General features: G+C 41.9%; 1 protein-coding gene across 1 annotated transcript in view; it reads right to left on the bottom strand.

Annotated features, from left to right (window-relative positions):
• The window catches only part of swi5 (SWI5 homologous recombination repair protein), a gene marked incomplete at its 5' end in the record, with an annotated part of 21,642 nt that extends 5,040 nt beyond the window's left edge, over positions 1-16,602 (bottom strand). The window contains 4 exons of the mRNA XM_083657345.1: positions 10,288-10,382; positions 11,406-11,515; positions 15,323-15,371; positions 16,520-16,602. Coding sequence (XP_083513471.1) covers positions 10,288-10,382; positions 11,406-11,515; positions 15,323-15,371; positions 16,520-16,602 — 337 coding nt within the window. The remainder of the gene's footprint in view (positions 1-10,287; positions 10,383-11,405; positions 11,516-15,322; positions 15,372-16,519) is intronic.
• Positions 16,603-17,173: the final 571 nt, after the last annotated feature.

Genomic DNA, 17,173 nt, shown 5'->3' with positions numbered 1-17,173 from the left:
AGACAGCAGAGAGAGACAGCAGAGAGAGACAGCAGAGAGAGACAGCAGCTAGAGAGAGACAGCAGCTAGAGAGAGACAGCAGAGAGAGACAGCAGAGAGACAGCAGAGAGAGACAGCAGAGAGAGACAGCAGAGAGAGACAGCAGAGAGACAGCAGAGAGAGACAGCAGAGAGACAGCAGAGAGAGACAGCAGAGAGAGACAGCAGAGAGAGACAGCAGAGAGAGACAGCAGAGAGAGACAGCAGAGAGAGACAGCAGAGAGAGACAGCAGAGAGAGACAGCAGCTAGAGAGAGACAGCAGCTAGAGAGAGACAGCAGAGAGAGACAGCAGCTAGAGAGAGACAGCAGCTAGAGAGAGACAGCAGAGAGAGACAGCAGAGAGAGACAGCAGAGAGAGACAGCAGAGAGAGACAGCAGAGAGAGACAGCAGAGAGAGACAGCAGCTGACTTTGAACTAGCAAATATGGATTTAAAGACAGAGACCCACTCAACTTTCTAAGCTGACTGGAGCAGCAGCGCTGATAAATCAGTGACACAGGAGCATTTCAGGAAAGTATAAATATGCCATTGAGTTGTGAATGCTCCTACATGTTTAAATAAAGAATTTTATTATTTTATTATTTATTATTTTATTAGTCTTCACTAGATAACTTCTATACTTCAATACTACAGAAGAGTGACTTCTAGTACTCATCTCTGACCATATCAAGGTACTCTGAAACACGTTGGGCTTGATTGACACATCTCTTTTCTCTTCTCTTGTATAAATGGGGTATCTACAGTTTGTACATAAATAGGTTTACATCGTCTGGGTGACCGGACTATGTGAGCCGTTGTTTTAAAAAGTGTCAAACTCAGGGTATGTATTTAACAATTATACTGTGTGTGTGTGTGTGTGTGTGTGTGTGTGTGTATGTATACAGTAGGTAACAATAAAGGATATTAGGGCTGTGGCGATTCACTTATCTCCCGATTCGATACTATCATCACGATACTTGGGTGCCGATTCGATTTATATTGCGATTCTTAAGTATTGCGATTCTACGATTATTGCGATTCGATATTACGATTTATTGCGATTTTTGTTTATTTTTTTCTTTTCTTTTTTCAGTTTGTTTGCTTTTTTACACTAGATTAGAACATGGGAAAAGTTGAATCATACACTAGAGACTGTATATTATATATCATGAGTAGGGCTGGGCGATATAGTTAAAAACAGGGGCGGACTGGGATCATAATTCAGGCCGGGCATTAGATACCAAGCAGGCCAGGCCGATATGGGCCGACGCGCGTGAAATTTGGGCCGTTTGAAGCCCAATTTGAGCCGTTTGAAGCCAGATTTGGGCCGTTTGAAGTCCAATTTTACAATGAGATGCACCCACTTTAACCCTGAAGTGTAATTATTACTTCAGACTAACTAATAAAGTAATAAAACCACTAGTAAACCAGTAGGCGGCGCCTGGCCTGCTGTTCAGTGAGTGGCCTGACTGCAAGCACCCAAATTTTTTTTTTTTTTTTTTTTTGCGATTATCGATTCTGGAATAAAAGATCGATTCAAAATACTTTTTAGCTTTATTTATTTCTATTTGAATTGAACAGTATTAGCTACTACTGTATTATTATTATTATTATTATTATTATTATTATTATTATTATTATTATTGTTAATTTAACTTTGTATTACTACATTTCTATTGTCACTCTTACTATCTTTGTATTGGGTCTTCCATGTATAAGCATTTATTTTCCTTTGTATTTACCGGTCTTGCAATGAGCATTGAACATGTACAGTACATGATGTACAGTATGCCCCGTAAAAATCAAACAAAACTGTGAAATAGTTAAATAAATACATAAATACATAAAAACCAAGATTAGTAGACTCAGTGCAAGGAAGGATACTCTATTACTTCGAATGAACCACACCCACACCCACACCACACACACACACACACACACACACACACACACACACACACACACACACACACACACACACACACACACACACACACACACACACACACACCCACACACACACAGTAGACACACACACACACACACACACACACACAGTAGACACACACACACACACACACAGTAGTTTAAAGGGCATGTTTGTTATGACACATACACACAGAGTTATCTGACTTGGCTGTGATTCACCAAATCTCTCCCAATGTGTGAACTCTTCCATACTTCCTCAAGCCCAGTTTCAGCACACATGTACACACAGAGACACACAGAGAGAGACACACAGACACACACACATGTACACACAGAGACACACACAAGCCCTTTTCCCACATGCGTACCGGAAAATTACCTGTAAGTCAATATCGGACATTTCCCTGAATTTCCCTTCACACCTCAGCGTTCGCATGTGGGAATCTTATCGTCAAATAGCCGGTATGTTGGGGGGTGGGGTGGGGTGCGGCGGAGCGGGCGGGGGGCGGAGGAGAGTGGCCTGGGGTCTGTGCTGCTGCTGCAGGCCACTGAGGCCAGTCAGAAAAAAACAACAAACAAACATGGAGCCGGCGTCCACTCTTTTGATAATATTGCTGACGCGCTTTTTCCTCAAACGTAGACAGCGACGCAGACAAATTAAGGTGAAAATGGAAAGGGATATACGTGCGAACAGAAACAGATTCATGTTCACAGTCTTCTCCGCTCAACTCCGTGCAGAATATGAAGATAGACTAAACCGGGGACAGATTATGACAGTGTTATTATGTACCTCTGCGCTGCTGCGTGAGACTAGAGCCGTCTGGAAGCGAGAGAGACCAGGAGGGAATTTATTTTGGGAAGATGCTCTGAACAATTTTGACGGCGTGGAATGGAAGCGTCATTTTCGCATGTCCCGGTGTACGTTCGACTACGTGCTGAGTCTGGTCCGACCCGCACTAACACGCAAGATCACCCGGTGGCGAAAACCACTGGAAGCGCGTTTGCGACTGGCAATAGTCCTTTGGTGGTACGCAACACCAGGGGAATATCGAACAATCAGCTGTGTATTTGGTGTTGGACTGTCTACTGTGTGCACTGATAGCGGAAAATGACTGGACCCCTTTCTCACCTGTCTGCCTATCGCAGCATACCGCTCTTCTGACTGGCTCAAAACTGGTGAAATGGCCGCGACGACGGGGTCGCGCTTATACCGGCACGGCGCCTTTCCCACATGCAGGCATTAGACCACGTTCCGGTCATTTTGCGGTACAAAGCACATGTGGGAAAAGGGCTACAGAGAGACACAGAGAGAGACACTCAGAGAGACACACAGACACACACAGAGAGACACACAGACACACACAGAGAGACACTCAGAGAGACACACAGACACACACAGAGAGACACACAGACACACACAGAGAGACACTCAGAGAGACACACAGACACACACAGAGAGACACACAGACACACACAGAGAGACACTCAGAGAGACACACAGAGAGAGACACACAGAGACAGACACAAAGAGACAGACACACACAGAGACACAAAGAGACGGACACTCAGAGACACACACTTACAACACTCATCTGATCTTTATTTCCTCATCCTGGTGTGTCCTAAATAGCACCATTACTATTCAACAGATTGACACAATGACTATACTCAGACAAACAGCGCAACAGGAGTGATGTGAAAAGTTGCATCATTTTGTGGGGAATGTGATATGTCTTAATACATCTTTTTGATTTTATTGAGAAAGGAAAGTGATGAATAGAGAGGAGATATCATAATATTGCGGTATAGTATGCATTATTATGCAGTCTAATCATTTGGTGACAGGTGTAATTTGCTGTTATTCCAAAACTATTAGTACGACTAGTTTATTCCATAAACCAGGGCTATTCAACTAAATTGTTCAGGGGGCCACATTGTCAGAAACCTAAGGGACCGGACCCAGAGCCATTATATGTACACTTGACACAACCCACCACCACATTTTCACAGCCGTGCTGGAACTATTATTAAGTAGGGGGTGCTGTAAGGAATGGAATTTCAATGAAAATTTGATGGTTTTTGGACATTTATCCATATTTAGAAGAATATTTTATTTTAAATTAACATTAGGATTATACTGTTGTGATGTCATTATTCAGTATCTTCTCCTTTTCTCACTCACTTTCATGTAAGCACCTGCTCTCCCTTTAGTCGTTTTACACTACAACAGACAGCAACACAGGCATAAACACTGAACTTATTATTATTATTATGGAAAACCAGATTATGATGAAAATGAAACACTGTAATGTAACAAACAAGGAAAAATGAAATAAAAAAGCTTCTCCCGGGCCAGTCATAGATCTTTGTCCCCCACTAGTGATGTCACGGTACCAATAATTCAGTAGTCGGTACCGGTACTAGTGAATTTCCACGGTATACTCGGTACTAATTTCGGTACCACGGTAAAAAAAAACAGACTGATATTTCTTCAACATATTCTCCTTTATTAAAGTATGCAACCATTTCCAATGAACAAATGGCATGTAGCCTTCAACTTTAAAACAAAACAATGTGCTTCTGCTTACCGTAATTTCCGGGTTATAAGCCGCACCGGAGTATAAGCCGCAGCAGCAAAATTGCCTGTTTGTTACATATATAAGCCGCACCGGACTATAAGCCGCAGGTGTTTTAATGTTTTTTTTTTTTTAATTGTGTTTTAATGTTTAATTACCATATGTAAGGGTTCATGCACAGAGGGGATTGTCGGGAAAGAGATGGCTGTTTGAGGAAGCTCCCATTTATTAACATTTCAACAAAACAACATAACACAACACCACCTGTGTTTTTTTTTACAGTGCACACAGTGTCCACGGTGTGGTGAAAAGAGGGCAAGAGAGGAAATTAAAACAGAAGTGGATTTATAGTTAGAAAGAGTGCTAAAGAAGAGAGAATTCCGTTTTTTATTTTATTTTTTGCTGAAAAAATCCATAGATAAGCCGCACCGTTATATAAGCCGCAGGGGCCAAAAAACGGGGAAAAAGCCGCGGCTTATAGTCCGAAATTTACGGTACTTCTTACATTCAACTCTGTATGGCAGTGAGTGCAGACAGTGCAACACCAGTGGCATGTAGCCCTCAAGTATTGTTTATTGAAAAAAAAAAAAAAAATCGATACCCTCGGTACCATGCAAAAACAGGTACCGAAATACTGAAAACAATGTAGTACCGACTAAGTACCGAAGTACCGAAAACCGTGACAACACTATCCCCCACCCAATTTTTTTTTTATATCAAACTCAAAACCTCAAAAAGCAACTTCGTTATATCGATATATTGTCACAATTCATATTCGTATCGCATCGCCAAAAATTCATATTGTGATATTGGCAATATTCCATCTTGTTGATGTAATGACATCACACTGTTACACTGTGTAACGATGTAATGACATCACACTGTTACACTGCGTAACGATGTAATGACATCACACTGTTGCACTGCGTAACGATGTAATGACATCACACTGTTGCACTGCGTAACGATGTAATGACATCACACTGTTACACTGCGTAACGATGTAATGACATCACACTGTTACACTGCGTAACGATGTAATGACATCACACTGTTACACTGCGTAACGATGTAATGACATCACACTGTTACACTGCGTAACGATGTAATGACATCACACTGTTACACTGCGTAACGATGTAATGACATCACACTGTTACACTGCGCAACGATGTAATGACATCACACTGTTACACTGCGTAACGATGTAATGACATCACACTGTTACACTGCGTAACGATGTAATGACATCACACTGTTACACTGCGTAACGATGTAATGACATCACACTGTTACACTGCGTAACGATGTAATGACATCACACTGTTACACTGCGTAACGGTACTGACGTACGCACAGCAGCAACGACAAGCGGAGTTCATTCCAATAAGGGGGCGTGGCTTCAGTAGCGTGGAAGTGGTTTGGTAATATTTGAAAGCATATTTGAATATTTGAAGGCAAACTGTTTATAACATTTATGCTGACATATACACGTTTAACACTTATATTGTTGCAATTGTACATGTTCTAAACCCAGAAACCCAGAAATGTGTTAGCAGCATGGGGTTATTTGTCTCCAAGTCAGAGGGACTTTTGGATGTTTGGTTAGATGTGTGAAGTTTATGATATGTGAGTGGGCTTCATTTATGAAGATGATCTCGCTGAACAAAAGAGCGACGTATCATAAACTTCTGTGAAGCACAGCCCTGATTTCAGCCACCAAGAACACATTCAAACATCACAGTATATATAGAGTATGATTTCAGCCACCAAGAACACATTCAAACATCACAGTATATATAGAGTATGATTTCAGCCACCAAGAACACATTCAAACATCACAGTATATATAGAGTATGATTTCAGCCACCAAGAACACATTCAAACATCACAGTATATATAGAGTATGATTTCAGCCACCAAGAACACATTCAAACATCACAGTATATATAGAGTATGATTTCAGCCACCAAGAACACATTCAAACATCACAGTATATATAGAGTATGATTTCAGCCACCAAGAACACATTCAAACATCACAGTATATATAGAGTATGATTTCAGCCACCAAGAACACATTCAAACATCACAGTATATATAGAGTATGATTTCAGCCACCAAGAACACATTCAAACATCACAGTATATATAGAGTATGATTTCAGCCACCAAGAACACATTCAAACATCACAGTATATATAGAGTATGATTTCAGCCACCAAGAACACATTCAAACATCACAGTATATATAGAGTATGATTTCAGCCACCAAGAACACATTCAAACATCACAGTATATATAGAGTATGATTTCAGCCACCAAGAACACATTCAAACATCACAGTATATATAGAGTATGATTTCAGCCACCAAGAACACATTCAAACATCACAGTATATATAGAGTATGATTTCAGCCACCAAGAACACATTCAAACATCACAGTATATATAGAGTATGATTTCAGCCACCAAGAACACATTCAAACATCACAGTATATATAGAGTATGATTTCAGCCACCAAGAACACATTCAAACATCACAGTATATATAGAGTATGATTTCAGCCACCAAGAACACATTCAAACATCACAGTATATATAGAGTATGATTTCAGCCACCAAGAACACATTCAAACATCACAGTATATATAGAGTATGATTTCAGCCACCAAGAACACATTCAAACATCACAGTATATATAGAGTATGATTTCAGCCACCAAGAACACATTCAAACATCACAGTATATATAGAGTATGATTTCAGCCACCAAGAACACATTCAAACATCACAGTATATATAGAGTATGATTTCAGCCACCAAGAACACATTCAAACATCACAGTATATATAGAGTATGATTTCAGCCACCAAGAACACATTCAAACATCACAGTATATATAGAGTATAACCAAGTACAGTATGAGCCAGCAGTATGAGCCAGCAGTATGAGCCAGCAGTATGACCCAGCAGTATGACCCAGCAGTATGACCCAGCAGTATGAGCCAGCAGTATGAGCCAGCAGTATGAGCCAGCAGTATGAGCCAGCTGGCCACATCAGATACATGTCAACCAATCACATGTTTCTATAAAGAGTTCATCTAAAGTGACTGAATGCTTTTAGGTCGGCCATTGCAGTCTGGATGTTAACCTAATCAGCGATGCAAGATTAAATACGTGACGCGTGATAGAAACCAAGACCGGCATTCATTTTTGAAGCTGATGCAGTTAGTCTTGGGAGAGGTGTCACTCTATTGCCCTCTATTGGCAGGCTGCAGAACAAGTTAAAACGCTTGTATGCTCTTATTAATCGTTTCTGAATCTATTTGTGTGAGCTTGTAATTCATAGCAGGGCTGCTTTGGTGGTTCAAATCTTCATATCAGGCTTTTCTGAAATGTCTCTGTAGAAATATTTACTTCCAGAACTAGTCCTGATGAAAAAGGGGACGGGCAATGGTTTGGCTCAGACCTGTATATATAGAAGAGTCACGACATCTCCATTCACTCCAATGGACCAGTTTTTTACTCTCAAGAGTTCCAGGAAGTAAGGTCCTGGATTAAGCAACACTGCTGCACTGAGTTGCAGCAAAATGGACAGTTTGTGTTGTACTTAGATTTTTATTTATTTATCAAATTGTACATTATCAGCTTTATTTTAGCATGCAAAAGTAGTGTGAGACCCCTTCCTGGCTGTTCATTGGCTAATGAGTCACGCATTTTGGTCCTCCGCTGACGCCACTCTCTCTCTAAATTGCTCTGGTTTGGCTCAGTGACAACGACTCAGGCCTACACGTGGGCGTGCTTTATGACCATATATGGCGTCAGCGATATGAGCTGACTGTCCCCATCCAGCGTTGGACTTCACCCAGGCTCCGCCTCCACCTGCCTTTTACTGCACTGCACAAACTCCAGCTCCCAAACTACAACATGGCCAAACTCCAGCTCCAAAACTACAACATGGCCAAACTCCAGCTCTAAAACTACAACATGACCAAACTCCAGCTCTAAAACTACAACATGGCCAAACTCCAGCTCTAAAACTACAACATGGCCAAACTCCAGCTCTAAAACTACAACATGGCCAAACTCCAGCTCTAAAACTACAACATGGCCAAACTCCAGCTCTAAAACTACAACATGACCAAACTCCAGCTCTAAAACTACAACATGGCCAAACTCCAGCTCTAAAACTACAACATGGCCAAACTCCAGCTCTAAAACTACAACATGGCCAAACTCCAGCTCTAAAACTACAACATGGCCAAACTCCAGCTCTAAAACTACAACATGGCCAAACTCCAGCTCTAAAACTACAACATGGCCAAACTCCAGCTCTAAAACTACAACATGGCGGGCCACACAAAGAACACTGGTTGGGCCTGCAAGAAGTCAGGGGGGAGGGGTGAGAATAGCAGAGTAACTCACGATACGATAGTCTTACGATGCTTGGCCCTCGATAGTGATGGTATCGTAATACAGCGATTCTGCGATAATCGATACAAACATTGCAAGAAATGTTGTGTACGATAACTGTAACTGAAGAGGGGGAAAAATACCTCTAAAAGGCAAAAAGCAGGAATATTTCTTCACAGAATTGACATGAAACAATAGTATAACAAAGTGCAGACTGCAGAGTGCCTCTGTAACACACACTGATGACTCCACCTGTGAAGTTAAAATGTTTAAAGGAAAGCTACAAAATAACGCCTCACTCAAATCTTTTCAATCTGTGCAAATTCAGTTTACAAAAAAACTATTAAAAACACATGAATGAATGTTAAAAAAAACACCATTTTGTGATAAATGTCACAATATGGTATCAGGATACGGCGCTAGTGTATCGATAATGTATCACAAGAGGATCACAATCGATATATCGGTATTTTGTCCCACCCCAAGTCAAAGGGTAACGTCACCCTCACGTTTCCCATTATTTTCTACTGTCTAGGGTAGAAAACTCTCCTCTATTCACGAGTTTCCTGGTGAGACCGTGGGTGCTTCCATGACACCCTCCCTCCCTGTTTCCAGCTGCCGGTTGCGTGTTTCCTCCCAGGACCGTTCATAGCGAAAGAGACTGAAAATAATCATAATAATTGTTGTGACTTTGTACCTACCTATGTCTTGTAATGGAGCCCCCCCAGCACAATAATTTCACACGTGCATAATTGTACAACGGAGTGACAATATCTTGAATCTTGAAAGAGAGAGACCGCTAAAGCTCCGTTCAATGACCAAATATAAGAGTTCCGGTTTGGACGTTTAGCCTTCAAAATAAAAGCGGCCGCTATGCAACCACATACTATTTTTAGCCATTTCGGCTAAAATAAGCCCGTACAGTACCAGTGAATTAACATTCACCTCGTTTTTGTTAAATATTGCCGCTATGCAACCACACAACGTTACTATTTTTAGCCATTTCGGATAAAATAAGCCAAACGTTCCCACTCTTTGACAGCGGCACGCACCTCCTTGCTAGTGAATATTTTTTAAACAGGAAGTCAACAACTGGCTACCGCTGAGAATCATGGGAAACTAAGTCCAGGAAAAAGGTGAATAGGAGTTTGTCTGGTAGTATAATGTCCAGTATGCTCAATATGTCCAATGCACATTTATAATTTTTTAAGAATAAGAGGAATTTGTTGTCATAACCGAGGGCCTTGGACATTTTAAATGCTCTACCTTTGTGCTGTCCCACTTGTAAATAATTCCCTCTTTATATGAACAATGCCCTCACCTAGGCCTCTTTATAAGAACAATGCCCTCACCTAGGCGGCCCAGCAGCGTCTGGCCAACATCTTTGATGTCATTGTACTCGTGCAGGAGGTCAATGTGCTGCTCCAGCTCCTCCTCTCTGTATCCCCTGGAGACGCACACACACACGGAGACGCACGCACACACACACACACACACACACACACACGGAGACGCACACACACACACACACACACACACACACACGGAGACGCACACACACACACACACACACACACACACACACACACAATTGGTCTCATACAAAGGAAAGTATGTGGAGACACACTCATGTGCTTAATGACACAAAAACACAAAGTACAGACACACTTACAGACGATAACGGACAGCTGACATTGGATAAGTATACGAGGGATCAGCCGAGCTGCATTTTGGTCAACAAACCGCGTCACTGGGTGGCAACGGCAATGGAACCCTATGGAGCCTGAGTTTGAGCGTCTGACTCTAGCCGGCTGACTCTGTTTACAATTTAAAAAATGCAACAGTTCACACAACTTTAACGCGACATGCATATATTATACATCAAACTCTTGAGCTAATTCAGCTCTCGCTCAGAATGTCAAAATATAAGCGATGTGATGTAGCCTATACTTTTTGAGATATTAACGTTTGTTTGGCACAACTCATACTAGTTAACTGCCGCGGGGTTACGCATTTTTGGGTGGCAGTGACGTATCAAAAGCATCAAAACAACACAGATTTGATCAATTATCGATGCCCATTAGTGCAGTTTTTGCCAAAAGAGCAGATGATGATAAACAGAGCAGAGTTTGTTATTTACAGAGGAGTCGCCTGTGCAGAGAAGAACTACATCAAACTACACCAAGTCCTTCATTTATGTTTTCTCAGCAACTCTGTCTGCTTCATATAGACATAATTAGTATAAAAAACTAACATTCTTACAAGTAGAGTGGTGCAGCATAATGCAACAAATGTAATGTTAGCGTATTAGCTCTGTGTATAAAGGAAACGCATGAATAAAGCGCGCTCACACACGCACGCACACACGCACACACACACACACACACACACACACACACACACACACACACACACACACACACACACACACACACACACACACACACACACACAGCTGTACTGTACTTACTCTTCCTCCAGCAGTGCTATCTCTGTGTCCAGCTGATGGCGTCTCCTCCTCAGCTCCTCCACCTCCTCCTCAGGAGTAGCTTTAGCGCTCTGGGCAGCACAGGACTGCAGCTTTTGCGACACAAAAAAAATAAATTGTGACTGAAAGCAGATCGGGGCCGAGAGGATCAAATAATTTTATTAATTTTGTATTTATTGTTAAGAAATGAGGACTGTCCTGATTCAGTTTGGCAGAGGAGAAAGGAGCTGCTTCCTAAAATGAACGCTGCCAGATCTTTTCTACGGTATCACAACAAGCTTATTGTCCACAAACGGCTTTAAGGGCCAGAGAAAGAAAGGGAACTCTTCTCATCGTAACATTTACAGAACATATAAAGGTACAATTAGTGTGGAAATACATTTCATGGCTCATTGTCTATTGCTGTGTTTACTTCTGAAGAAGAAGAAGAAGATTGCTCATTTGGTACAAACTGTATGAAATGATTAATTTGTTGTTTTCAAACACAATTAACTCATTGAGTGCCAGCCACTTTTGGAGAACGGATGCTCCCAGTGCCAGAGTTTTCAGAGCGTTTTCAGTGATTTCTCGAGGCCCACAGAATATTGTGTGATATTACTATGTAAACACCGAACACGCACAAAGAACGAGCTGGCTCTATTGTATCATCAGCAAAAAAAAGTTTATTGATACCATTTTCCGTTCTTTAGTTATGAGCCGGAGAAGATAGGTTGTTTTCAGCGTTTTCAGGCTTTTCAAATTATTAGCTGAGATAATCCGCCTTTTGTGAAATGCAGCATTTCAAGCACATTCACTGAGTCTGAAGATAATATTTTCTGATGTAGTGACGTAGTTGTTGTGTGATGCCCTGCGTGACCCACCCCCCTCCCCCCCTCCCCCCGTAAACTCCTCCCCACACTGCACACAGCCTCACGCAACCATTATATTTTCGGAGTGCTGCGTTTGTGTGCTGCTGTCGGCTCTCAGCGCCACAGCAGGGAAGAGCCAACCCGGATTGCTGAATGGTTTGGCGTCAGGGGCTGCTTTCCTGGCTGCTAATCGGGTGGAGAAACTATACAGACAGACAGACAGACAGACAGGGACAGAGGGGCTCAGTTGTGAGCGCGGATTGACTCCTGTTCGGAGCCAATGTCAGCTCCCGCGACAGAGCAAATGGCTCTGGGAGCATGCATCGGTTTGTCTTTGATCCACGGCTTTTAGGCTGTTTCTCGGACCTGTCTCTAATCTGGACTGCACCGAGCAAGCACTGTCGCCACCTAATGAGTCCGTAAAATAGGTTATACACCTTCAATACCTACAATAATTGGACAGGAGATGCAGGGGGCTTTGATCGATGCCCCACCGTCAAAAAACGCATTGGACGTCTTTCGACGTCCATGGCACTCTACGTCACTATTTAATTGGACGTCCTTCGACGTCCATGGCACTCAATGAGTTAACATCATAGCAATATGACTGAAACCATACAAGGGTATAATCTATACAGAAAGGACAGGAGCCTATGTAAATAAACATATCAATAAATCTATTAACTGTCAACATGTGAATACTGCACAAGTCTGTGTGTTCAAACATTTTGTAGCTACTTTTAAAGTCTGGCTTACTTTATTTAATTAATTTATTTTATTTTATTTTTTATTTATTACTTTATTTGAGTTGTTCATTACATAAAATAATATTCAAAATTTCACCATGTCTTAATACAGACTAAATTCTATGAACAGTTTATTTCACTGTCCCTTCTATCACTGAGTGTGTTTTTCTTTTTTTCTTTGTCGATCAACCAATCACAGCTTCTAAAATAATGAGTCATACCTAGCAACGGGGTCAACCACACCTCCTCACTAAGATAAAGGTTTCTGTCATTTCCTTCCTCAGAGTTGCTCTGAGAACTTTCCTAAATCACTCCTAAGCTCAGACTCCTGGGTAGAAGTTTTGAGGCTAAGTTAGGAGCTCTCTGAGAGGATTCTCACAATGTTTGTGCATAGAGACAACAAACAACATGATGTGTGGAGCAGTCCTGTCCTACACTATTAGATTTCACGGCAGCATTTCATGTTATTGACCACAAGCTTCTTCTTGAGAAGCTTGAGTGTTATGGATTTAGAGACCATATGCAGCTGCCTGGATGGAACACTATGTGGGGTTTTTTTCATTGCTGCACGTTTTAAGGAAGAAGCAATTGCAGCGACCAATCAAATGAGTTCGGGGGCGGGGTTTTCCCGGGCCATACTAGGAACAAAAACGTTGATCCAGGAAGTACACCAACACGGTGATATCAGGTGTGGTAAATAGATTACAGTGAGTCTTCATCAAGACAAGTTACTCAGAGAATGATATGAAGTTCCTCAAGGCCTACTTATGTACTCCATCTTTACCAACGATTTCCCTCTCGTACTAAGAAACGCTAAATTAACGACTCCAGTATATCAGCAACAACAACACCTAATGATCTGACCGCCATCTTGAACAGGGAGCTGGTGGAAAGCGGATGGTTGAAAACAAACTGTAAACATATCAAAACAAAAAGCATAGCGTTTGGTTCAAATCATTCTCTAATTAGACCAGAGCCAGAGCTTCAACTCTTTATGAATAAAACATTCATCCTTGCTGGATGGTACAAAGCAGGATACTCAACTTGCTTTGCCCGGGGGCCACTTTTGCAAAATGACAGGAGACCAGGGGCCAGTTATCGCCATAGAAGATATTCAGGTCTTGCCTTTACAGCTCTATAAATCATTTAGAGAGATGCTCACGAGTCATTTTTTGCAAGTCCAAGTCAAGTCTCAGAGCTCAAGTCCAAGTCAAGTCTCGAGTCTCTTATGGATGCGCGTTCTATCATCTGCTGCATGCCATCCGGCCTGATCAGAACACCTAAAACTGAGGAATTCAAAGCATGTACTGTATTATCCTCACAGTACCAGGCCAGCATTGATTGGATGACAGAGGCCATGTGAGGGAAAACATTAGTGGAAGTAAGTTAACACAAATGAAATTGAAATTTGAAATGGTTTGAAATGTGCCCTGTACAGCGTTGTTGCCATGTTGAAATGTGCTCCTCCACTCGGAGTCTGGCTTGACTTCAAGAGCTGCGCATGCGAGCTAAACTCCGTTAAGAGATAGGAATAGTCCATTCATCTGTAGAGCATGGGGGGTGTCATCAAAAGTTTTTTTTGGTGGGGGGGGGGGGGCTTTTGCACGTAATTTTGATCTTTAATCAGTTAGAATAGTGACATAATTGTATATCTTTCATAATAAATCGATAGCTGTCTGGCTCCCCTTTTACTTGATGGAACCAGGCAGCTCAATTTAACTCCTGGTTGTCACAAAATCCCGCGGCACACCTGGACTTGCATCACGGCACACAAGTATGTCGGCGGGGCACACCGTTTAGGAACCAGTGCTTTAGGGCACAGCTAATGGGGATCCTAAATAAATGAACAAATAAACAAAGCTGTGGTAGTTATACAGGCCTTGTATGTACTAGGGATGGGGCCGATCCGATCCAATATCGGTATCGGGTGCCGATATTGGCACTAATTCACGGATCGGATCGGAATTGAATTTTCTTTTGCAATTCCAGCGCGGGCCGCACAGGGGCCGCTGGGCGTAATTTGCCCATGTATAATAGTATCCTTCTTTGCCTTGTATATTTTCTTAATTTTGTCTGCTTTTTGCAAGGTATATTTAAAAAAAAATCTTTAATTGGCCCAAATCTTTGCCTATACTGTGTATTCAAGAAAAATATTGGTATCGGCATAATATCGCTATCGGCAGATATCCAAATTCAGGTATCGGAATCGGATCGGAAGTGAAAAAGTGGATCGGTGCATCCCTAGTATGTACTTGTATGTAAGAGTGAGAACGAGGGTGATAATTGGTAACTGTTGTGAACTTACAGGTGATTTGAAGCTGGAGTGAACTTTCTTCAACCTTGAGAATGGAGTCCTGCGGAAAGAGCACAGGAAATGGAATGAGAAAACAAAGAACTCATGGAATCAGAGCAGAAGAAACTATTGCCCTAGACAGCATATTGTCCACTTGATGTATTTACTGGCTCAAGTGTCTTGGAAGTGGCTGCTTACACGTCCACTCACTTTGCACTAACTCTCCAGGAAGAGCAGCTCCCACGTTTAATTAGTAATAATCCCTTTATAGGTGCAAAGGAAACAAGAACAGCCTTACAGGAAACAGCATCACTCAATCAAGACTATCTATCTAGTATGGAGGCATCCGGACAGCTCAAAGCCTCAAACTTCTGCCAAACTGTTGAAACATTCTCCCAACTCGCTGTGCTGTTACACCCAAAGACATCATCCCTAACATTTCAATTTGAAGTTTAATTGATTTCTTGACCCTGCAAAACACCCTTAATATTTGGAATCAAGTCTACTACCTGTGTTAGTTTTGTAGTTATGGCAACAACGAAAGAAAGAAAGAAAGAAAGAAAGAAAGAAAGAAAGAAAGAAAGAAAGAAAGAAAGAAAATCTACTGGTGGAAATCCCAGATCTGAATCACCACCAAAATCGAACTAATTCTTCCTTGGTACAAAGCCTATCTGTCCACCACATTTAATTGGAATCCATGCATGGTTAAGATGATGAGGGTGTATTTAGATGTGATACTAAAATGGTGATGTGTTTTTGCTTTTTGGCCATAATCACACAAATCCATTCATTTTCCACACAACGTGTTCTATAACAAGACTGTATGGCCTACAACTAAATTAGAATGCATTTTTAATAACCAACATTACAATTTGCTGAACGCCCCCATGCTTCAAAGCAGTGATCTAGTGCCCTCTTGTGAGGAATATGAGGTATAACACCCTGGGTGGATCCCATTTGGTCATTATTTTCTTTTGCCAAACGGGATTGAGCTCCTATCACCAATGAAGTGCTATCTTTCTTTATCATCTCATAATTTAGAAGTTAGCACAATGAAAGAAAGTATAAGGATGACTATATTAATGAGGTTGGCCTCTCTCCACTGTTATCGTGTGTTACATCCCACCACTATTAGCGACAGTTATATGAAAAGGGCGGACAAACTGGGAAACAGTTTCCTGTGACATTGGAGATACAACCAAAACATACCTTGCCTGAACTCCTTTCTTCACGTCTTTCCCCTCCGGCGTCGAAACGGAACAGTTGTTTGCACTGCGCTGCTCTGTATCCATGTCGCCTCAGTTATTCAGAGACTGAAGTCAGATAGCGCGCTGATATAAAACACAAACAGTCAAACCGTAGTTAGCACAACCAGAGCAAAACACGACGCACAGCAGCAGTAGGAAGTGTTCAAGGCAACTCGCGGGCTGAGTAAACAGGCTCGCGCTGCAATGTGGTTGGTTCTTGTCACGAGGAGGCGGGACTTCTTCTTCTTCTCTTGAGTTTAATGGCGGTTGGCAAACAGCTTTCTGTGCATTACCGCCACCTACTGGAGTCTGATGTCTTCTTCATAGTGGAATCTATTTACAGTGTTCATCATGTATATAGTGCTCCGATTGAGTGAGCGAGTGAGTGAGTGTGTGTGTGTGTGTGTGTGTGTGTGTGTGTGTGTGTGTGTGTGTGAGAGAGAGATAGAGTGTGTGTGTGTGTGTGTGTGTGTGTGTGTGTGTGTGTGTGTGTGTGTGTGTGTGTGTGTGTGTGTGTGTGTGTGTGTGTGTGAGAGAGAGAGAGAGAGAGAGAGAGAGAGAGAGAGAGAGAGAGAGAGAGAGAGAGAGAGAGAGAGAGAGAGAGAGAGAGAGAGAG

This window comes from Poromitra crassiceps (genome assembly GCF_964638095.1).
Source record: "Poromitra crassiceps genome assembly, chromosome: 21".
In the NCBI taxonomy this organism is placed as follows: Eukaryota; Metazoa; Chordata; class Actinopteri; order Beryciformes; family Melamphaidae; genus Poromitra; species Poromitra crassiceps.
The sequence above is the reverse complement of the archived record's forward strand: the minus strand, read 5'-3'. Positions and strand labels throughout refer to the sequence as shown.